General features: G+C 36.3%; 1 protein-coding gene across 1 annotated transcript; it reads left to right on the top strand.

The window, feature by feature from the left end:
• Positions 1-5,436: 5,436 nt before the first annotated feature.
• Positions 5,437-8,473, top strand: LOC21387985 (arginine decarboxylase). The gene has a single exon (XM_010092892.2). The coding sequence runs from the start codon at positions 6,023-6,025 to the stop codon at positions 8,168-8,170; it is 2,148 nt and encodes a 715-aa protein (XP_010091194.1). The 5' UTR covers positions 5,437-6,022; the 3' UTR covers positions 8,171-8,473.
• The last annotated feature ends 388 nt before the right edge of the window (positions 8,474-8,861 follow it).

Raw genomic sequence — 8,861 nt, 5'->3', positions numbered from 1 at the left:
TAGTGGGGTTTGTTTAGAAATTCTTAAATGTTTTATCTTTGAAATTGATTTTAACATTATTAAATGTTTAACCACTTTCTTAATCCTGTTTAATTTCTAAACATGCATCCACGTCACTAACCCCTGTTTTGGGGCGTGACTAATCAACTAGAAGATGACTCAACAACTACGGAGGGCTAGAGATAACCAATCCACTGAAGAACCCAGATTGACTAATTGACCAGAGAGCAACTCGAGAAGTAGTGTCGACTTAAGACTCGTAGTGACCGCCATGAATAAATTGAGAAAAAAATACTCTTAAAGTCCATGAGACCAAATCAAGTAATTCTGACTACAAAGACTATAATAAGATCAAATTTAGAGATTAAATTTCCCCAAATTAAATAAGAAAATAAGCAAGAAGGAAAGTTAACAAAAGTAATACAAGGGAACGAATCCACTCTAAATTTGCAAAACTAAACAAATTCAAACCATCTTCTATAAAATAGGGGATTATTATAAGGAATTAAAGGGACCACTTATGCCCATTACTCCCTCCCTCTCTCTCTTTCTCTCTCTCAATTCTCTATGTAGATGTCCTTCCCCTCTATCTTCTTTATTTTTCACCATTGTAATTATACTTTATATATCATATAGTGAAGCCTCCGATATCCTACAATAAACGTAACTTTCATATTAAAGGTAAACCATTATAGATTTATATATATATACTTATCTCTTTATTTTTCTGCACTTTTACATTTTCGATCTAACTTCCAATTGACTCTAGACGAATTGACCTACCATCTTGATTGATGCCCAAAAACGGTCATTGACCATCTAAACAAATTTAATTATAAAATCTACTCTCTCTATATACCATTTTTAGCAAGATATTACATGCCTATCTTACAAGTACTCATAGTTTTACAAATATCCATATCCAACTAAATAAAAATATCAAAACACATAAAACCCAAATACAATGTTGAGTTTTTATTATGAAAATTTGATAACCCATTTAATTCATACTTTTATGCAAGATTAATTTCAAATTGAAAGGTTGATCTAGAATCTACAAATTTATTATTTTTGTTATATGCGTCAATTCAAAATTGTCATAAAAATAAACGGATCACCAAATCCATTTACTTTTTTTTTAATTATTATTTTCCATGCAAAAAATTGTCGGTCCTACATTCTCAAAATAATATGTTAGAGCATGAGAAAATTCAAGTTGTAAAAATTAAATTTCTTTAGCTAAGAAGTTTAGGAAAAAATCAAAAGTTTTTACTTCAAAATATTATTAAAACTAAACATGATATTCTAAAATGTTTCATAAAATATATGCGAAGATGCCATTTATTTTATTGTAATTAAAAAGGCACACGTTCATTTTGATTATTGCATTTGCTATTATCATGTTCATATTAAATAATATGTAAATTCTATGTTTGTGTTAATTAGTAGAACAACGTTTTCAATCAATAAGCAAAATTTAATTGTTGCCTAGTTGCGTGAAATGCTTGTTTTACTAAAAGAAATAGTAAACAAAATTTAACGTTTTTAAACTGAATTAAAATTTTTTTTTTTAAAAAGAACAAATTTGTTCCAAAGCATGAGAAGCGCACCAACTATACATACAATTTTCATTAATAGAAAATACGATATTGACACACAACAAATTCCACCAGTAAATTTGAATAAAACGTCAAGCAAAAATAATAGGTACCAAGCTCAACAAACAAAATATGCACGAAAAGGTAAACCAAAGATGGATTACCCACATATAACTTATTAATGAAACCTCCATAATTGATGAAAGTATCCTATCAACTAGTGATAAGAAGCAATAACACTAAGGCCACAAAGGAGGGAAAGAAAAAACCTTTAAAGAAACAAATCAAACGGATGAAAAAACAACCAAATACTGAATAAATAAATAAATAACTAATTGGTGGATGTAACAATTACCATTATTACAAAATAAAAAAATAATAACGATTATTAAAAAAAAAATCACAAGCAAACACATCAAAACACCAAAAAGAGCAAGTCACTTAATATCAATATAAGAAATGGTAAAAAAAGGCAAGTGTCGGGATACATATGCATTCGTCACTGCAATGACCGACACACGAGTTATTAGATCACTTGCCTCCCTTAGCAAACCAAAACTTGTAAAGGGTAGGGCGAGACGATGATTAATATGCTTGAAAAGCGCAAGCGCATTGTGATCGACGTGACCAAACTCCAACCTCAACTATAATTCGACGACTCTCCTCAGATCACTCGTCTCCCTTAGCAAACCAAAACCTGTAAAGGGTAGGGCGAGCCGATGATCAATTTGCTTGAAAAGCGCATTGTAATTGACGTGACCAAACTCCAACCTCAACTATAATTCGACGACTCTCATCCTTTATGGTAAGAACACACTCTTCAAATCAGCATCCGATGACAACAAAGTAGATTAATTTAGCAGTTAAATGGCAGAGCGCACTGTTGTTACTTTCTCTTCCACATACTTTTTTTTTCTTAAGACTGGTTCTATTCGCACAATGGGAATATTATAGTCCAACAAAACATGATTATAAGATTCAAAATTTAAATCCTATTGTTTCTTTTTTTTTTTTATCATTAGCATGGAATAAATTTCAAAGAGGGGAATTTGAGTATGGAAAATGGAAAATTTCTAATCAAGAAAACAAAAAGGAGTAAAAGTTAAAGTACATTATACTTTATTGAATCTATGTTTAGTTCAAATCTTAATAGTATAAAATGACATTAGCGCTTGATTTTTTCAGCTTTTATTAGATGATAATTGAAATTTTTTTCACCCTTTGATTCCCATCTTCCCAACGATCTTATAAAAAAAATCCAATGTTGCTAAAAAGAACAAGAGAAATAGTAGAAAATAGGCCAATATGAAAAGCTTAAGAAAGTATATAGGCCAATTTTTAGTTTTAGAAATTAGTAGGCCATAACTTGTCAAGTTATGGTTCATAACCAGATAAGTTATGGACAAACTTGTCAAGTTATGGTTCATAGCCAGACAAATTATGGACAAAACCCGTGAATTATGAACAATAACTTGTCAAGTTATGGTTCAAAATTAGACAAGTTATGGACGAAAACAATAATTTGGCCTATTTATTAACTTATGTAAACTATTGGCCTATTAATTTTATTTCATCTCAAGTCTTGGCCTATTTCCCTCTTTCTCCCAAAAAATAATGGATTGGCCCATTGTAAACTTGAAGATGTTTTCTAAAAAAAAAAAAAAAGGAACCATGGTAAACCTAGAAAAATTATTGCCGTGTTTGCAATTGTTCTTATTTTTATTTTTCACGTTTTTTGAGAAAAAAATGAAAACGATTCCAAAATCACGTTTGACACAAGTAAAGACAAAAAACGGAAATGAAAACGATTTTTTGATTTAGTGTAAAATGGGAGAGAAATGACACAATTTAGTCATTTTTCATTTTTTATTTTCGTTTTCTCCTCTCTCTCGAGCAGAGAGAGACATTAATGTGTGTTTTTTTTTTTACTGAAATCAATCTTTTGATAAAACTACCAAACGTATTTTTAAAAATGATTTCTGTCTGAGATTAAAAACGTTTTCATTTCTATTTACATACAAAAAATAAAATCATTTTAAAATGAGTTCTAAACACACCTTATGTAGTTTTGGTAAAAAAAAGTATACAATAAGCAATTAACCAAAAAAAAAAAAAGGGTCCCTGATTCTCATTAGGGTGCATTTTATTACAATGAGGGAATGATAATGTGAATGAGAATGAGAATGGAATGAAAAAGAAAGTTGATTAATTTGTTCGGTTGTAATTTTAAGAATTCTCTCGAATAAAACATGAATATTTTCATGTTGACAAACTTACCCTTATGCTATATATAACACTAATATTTTATCTATCAATATAATATATAAAATGTAATATAATATAATAAAATTATTATTATATAATTATGATATATAATATAACAATATTATTAAAATTGTTGCTGGTACCACTAAATATAATAATATTATTAAAATGGTTAATATAATTATAATATTATAAAACGGATTATAATATTATGTAAGAAACAATAATATTTTATAATATAATTAAAAATTACAACAATATTATATTATAGTATACATATAATTATAATATAATATATAATTATTATATTATATATATTAAATATATTATAATTAATACATTATGTGGTGGTCGTGTGTAATATACTATAATAAATAATAATATTAGAATTAAAAGATGATATTAATATTTAAGTTTATTAATTATTACATTATTATTATTATTATAATGAACATAATTATATTAATATTATATAATATAATTATAATACAATATTATGCAATAAAATAATTATATTAGAATTATTTGTATAATTGTGATATTATTTGTTAAAATATTACAACTATGTTATATTATATCATATTATTGTATTATTATATTATATTGTAATATTATTATATATTATATTATAAGATATAATTACGTTATAATATATTATATACATTATTATAGAATATTAAATAAATATATTATAATTTATAACTATATTATAAATTGATTATTATATTATAACATTTTTATTGTATGTTATATTATATTACATATTATAAGATATAAGTACTATATAATATATTTTAATTATATTATAATATTGAAGAATAATTATGAAAAAAATAAAAAAAAATTTAGAATGGTCATTCTTCTCATATAAGAAATGAATGATGATTCACCTAAAATGGGTGAATGACCATTCTTTTTAAATAATCAATCATTTTTTATAAATTCAATAAAACATCAAACTAAAATTTCATTACATTTTATTTTATTTCTTTCCACCCAACCAAACACACTCTTATAATAGAGGCCAAGAGACACGTGTTCTCCACGTGACAATCTTTTAATCCTAAAAAAATTTTGTAATTCAAATCAATCGTCTTTGCGTTTTTTTAGGGAAATGGAGAAAAAAGAAAAGAAAAACGCCAATTAAGCCGCACACCTGTGACTCTTGAAAATACGAGCAGCAACTAATTCATCTTCCACGTGGCGCGATCAGAGCGGTGTAGTGGAAAAGAGAAACTTCGCTCTGGTTTCCTAACCCCAAATATCGCACGAAATTATCGCGCGATTATAACTCGAAACCACACCCCGATTTTCTCGTATCGGGGAGGGGCAGAGAAGCGTCATCGCGTTGAGAAGAGTGGGTCCCGCTTTGTCACAGAGCCACGCGGCAACTCGACGCTGATGAGTCGTTTCTATAGAGGAGCCGCGAGAAATTGAAAAAAATAAAATTTATAATATATTATTGACTTGAGGCCCAAGACGGGGAAAAAAGGGGGCCCACGGCCCAACTAGCCCACCTCCGAGTCCCCTATATAAATTAGCTTCCCCATTCATGCAATTCTCGCCAATTCTTCCATCGTTCGGCGTACTCTTCGAACGCAAAATAGAAAAAAGAAAAAAACCTAATCCTCTCTTTTTCTCTCCCCAATTTTCCCTCACTTTCTTCTTCTCCTGCAATTTTGCCGGAAAATTTCAATTTTTCTCTCTCTTTCCCCCATCTCCCCGACCTTTCTCCTTCCCCAATCCGAGAAGGCCTTTGCGATATTGTTTCATTTCTTGTACCGGATCTGCATGGTGATTTCCGTTTTCGAGGCTTAAATTACTGTATTTTTTGGGCGAAATTTGTGTCCGTTTTCTCGCCGAGAAAGCCATAATCTTCTGAGGGTTCGGCGTGGGGATTTCGGAGCTCTGTGAGGGGGTGAGAGAGAGGGTTTCTTACGGTCTCAATAGATCCATTTACTGCTTCTTTTGAGGGGGTAGCCGGGGCCTCGGCCTCGGCGGGTTCTAAAACCCCCACCTTCACAAACCACACAGACATTTTCCATACAAACAAACAGATTTTTCTAAAACCCTAACTTTTTTTCCTTCTTGCTTTTTTCAAAGAAAAAAATTATTTCTTTTGGTTCTTTCATTCTTTGGATCGGTTGAGCGAAGAAGAGATGCCGGCCCTGGCGTGTTGCGTGGACGCCGCTGCTGCAGCTCCTCCCGGCTACGCCTTCGCGGCTGCCGGGGATAGCTCTCTTCCCGCGCCGGTCCCACCATTCGCCGGCGTTCCTCCGGCGACGACGACCACCGTGGAGACCTCCCATTGGTCGCCCTCCTTGTCGGCCGCCCTCTACAAGGTCGACGGATGGGGCGCCCCTTACTTCAACGTCAACTCCTCCGGCAACGTCTCCGTTCGTCCGTACGGCTCCGCCACCATGCCTCACCAGGAGATCGATCTCCTCAAGATAGTGAAGAAGGTCTCTGATCCGAAATCCTCGGGCGGGTTGGGTTTGCAGTTGCCTCTCATTGTTCGCCTTCCCGATGTGCTCAAAAACAGGTTGGAGTCTCTCCAGTCGGCTTTCCAGTTCGCGATCCAATCGCAGGACTACGAGTCTCACTATCAGGGTGTTTATCCGGTGAAATGCAACCAGGACCGGTTCGTTATTGAGGACATTGTGAGGTTCGGATCCCCTTTCCGGTTCGGCCTCGAAGCCGGGTCAAAGCCCGAGCTTCTCCTGGCAATGAGTTGTCTTTGCAAAGGTAACCCTGAGTCCCTTCTGGTCTGTAATGGCTTCAAGGATGCCGAGTACATTTCACTCGCGCTTGTCGCGAGGAAGCTCGCTCTCAATACTGTCATAGTTCTGGAACAAGAGGAAGAGCTCGATTTGGTGGTTGAATTAAGCAGGAGGCTCTCGATTCGTCCTGTGATTGGTGTCCGCGCCAAGCTGAGGACGAAGCATTCGGGGCATTTCGGATCGACTTCTGGGGAGAAAGGAAAGTTTGGGCTCACCACCACGCAGATTCTCCGTGTGGTGAGAAAGCTCGAGCAGATTGGTATGCTTGACTGTCTCCAGTTGCTGCATTTTCATATTGGGTCTCAGATTCCTACCACTGCCCTGCTCGCTGACGGCGTCTCTGAGGCGGCGCAGATTTACTGTGAGCTCGTCCGTCTCGGTGCGCATATGCGGATTATCGACATTGGAGGTGGTCTGGGAATCGATTATGATGGATCGAAATCAAGCGATTCAGAAATCTCTGTTAGCTACGGGCTTGACGAGTACGCCTTGGCGGTTGTTCGTGCAGTTCGGTTTGTTTGCGACCGCAGGGGGGTGAAGCACCCGGTGATTTGTAGCGAGAGTGGGAGAGCAATTGTTTCCCATCACTCGGTTTTGATTTTCGAGGCTGTCTCTGCTAGTACTTATGAGACTCCGGGCATGTCCGCCCTTGGGTTGCAGTACTTTGTTGAAGGGCTTTCGGAGGAAGCTCGTGCCGATTACAGAAACCTGTCTGCGGCGGCTATTAAGGGTGAGTCTGATACTTGTTTGTTTTATGCGGATCAGCTTAAACAACGTTGTATTGACGAGTTCAAAGATGGGTCTCTTGGTATTGAACAACTTGCTGCTGTTGATGGGTTTTGTGAATTTGTCTGGAAAGTGATTGGTGTTTCGGATTCAACCCGTACTTATCATGTCAATCTGTCTGTTTTCACTTCGATTCCTGATTTTTGGGGCATCGGTCAGCTGTTTCCAATCATCCCAATTCATCGTCTTGATCAGAGGCCTGCCGTGAGGGGAATTCTGTCGGACTTAACCTGCGACAGCGATGGGAAGATCGACAAGTTCATAGGCGGGGAATCGAGCTTGCCGTTGCACGAGTTGGAGGGCAAGTACTACTTGGGGATGTTCTTGGGCGGGGCGTATGAGGAGGCACTCGGGGGATTTCACAACCTGTTTGGCGGCCCTAGCGTTGTTCGGGTTTCCCAGAGCGATGGCCCGCACAGCTTCGCGGTAACGCTTGCGGTGCCTGGGTCATCGTGCGGGGATGTCCTCCGGGTGATGCAGCACGAGCCCGAGCTCATGTTTGAGGCGCTCAAGCACCGCGCGGAGGAGTGTGGTTCGGAGGATGATGGCATGGCTAACGCTGCTCTTGCCAGTGGCCTCGCACACTGCTTCCACAGCATGCCTTACCTTGTGGGTTCTTCTTGCTGCTTGACTGCAATGAATAACGGCGGTTTTTACTACTGCAATGATGAGGATGAGTACAATGCTGCTGCTGATTCCGCTTCCGGTGAGGATGAGCAGTGGTCTTACTGTTGTGCTTGAGCTTATCTCTCTTTATTATTATCCCCATGAAACGGTTGGTTTGGTCGGTCGTCGCCTTAGGAACGGCTGTTTTACAATTTAATGTTATCTTTTTTTTTGTTGTCATTTTTTTTCATATGAAAGGCAAAGGATGTAAGAAAACATGGTAGCGAGTCCTTTGCGTTGTGTAGAAAAGAGGGGATAGAACCGAATCCAACCTTTTGTAAATTCGGGATCTTGTTCCCCTCTTTCTATCTCTCTCTTACTAGAATTTTCAGATTTAGTCTTGATCATATTTTGAATCGCTTTTGGAATTTCTCTTGAGCTGAATTTGTGCTATAAAGTTCTCAATCTAACTAGAACATGGTATGATGCTTCTTGTGGTTCTGTGAATTGGATTGCTTTTCCGTTTTTGTTAGGTTGCGATTCTGTGTAGGACCTTTTTAGGTCGGTTTGATTGGGTTGTGTTTGTGCTTTTAGGCTAAAAAGAATGGGTTGCGTCATTGTCTTGTTGCAAAGGTTGGATGAGGAGATTCTGACTATCATCTTTTGTGGGGTCTGGCTGTTTAATACGTCTTCAGGGTAAATAGTTTTCTGGCTGTTTAATACCGTCTTCAGGGTAAATAGTTTTGATGCCAATTTACCCAGCTTGAGGTTCAAAGCTATCGTGTGTGTGTGTGTGTGTGTGTGTGTGTGTGTGTGTGTGTGTGGG

This window comes from Morus notabilis, unplaced genomic scaffold (assembly GCF_000414095.1).
Source record: "Morus notabilis unplaced genomic scaffold, ASM41409v2 Scaffold962, whole genome shotgun sequence".
Classification (NCBI taxonomy): Eukaryota; Viridiplantae; Streptophyta; class Magnoliopsida; order Rosales; family Moraceae; genus Morus; species Morus notabilis.
Note: the sequence above shows the minus strand (reverse complement) of the source record. Positions and strands in the feature narration are given on the sequence as shown.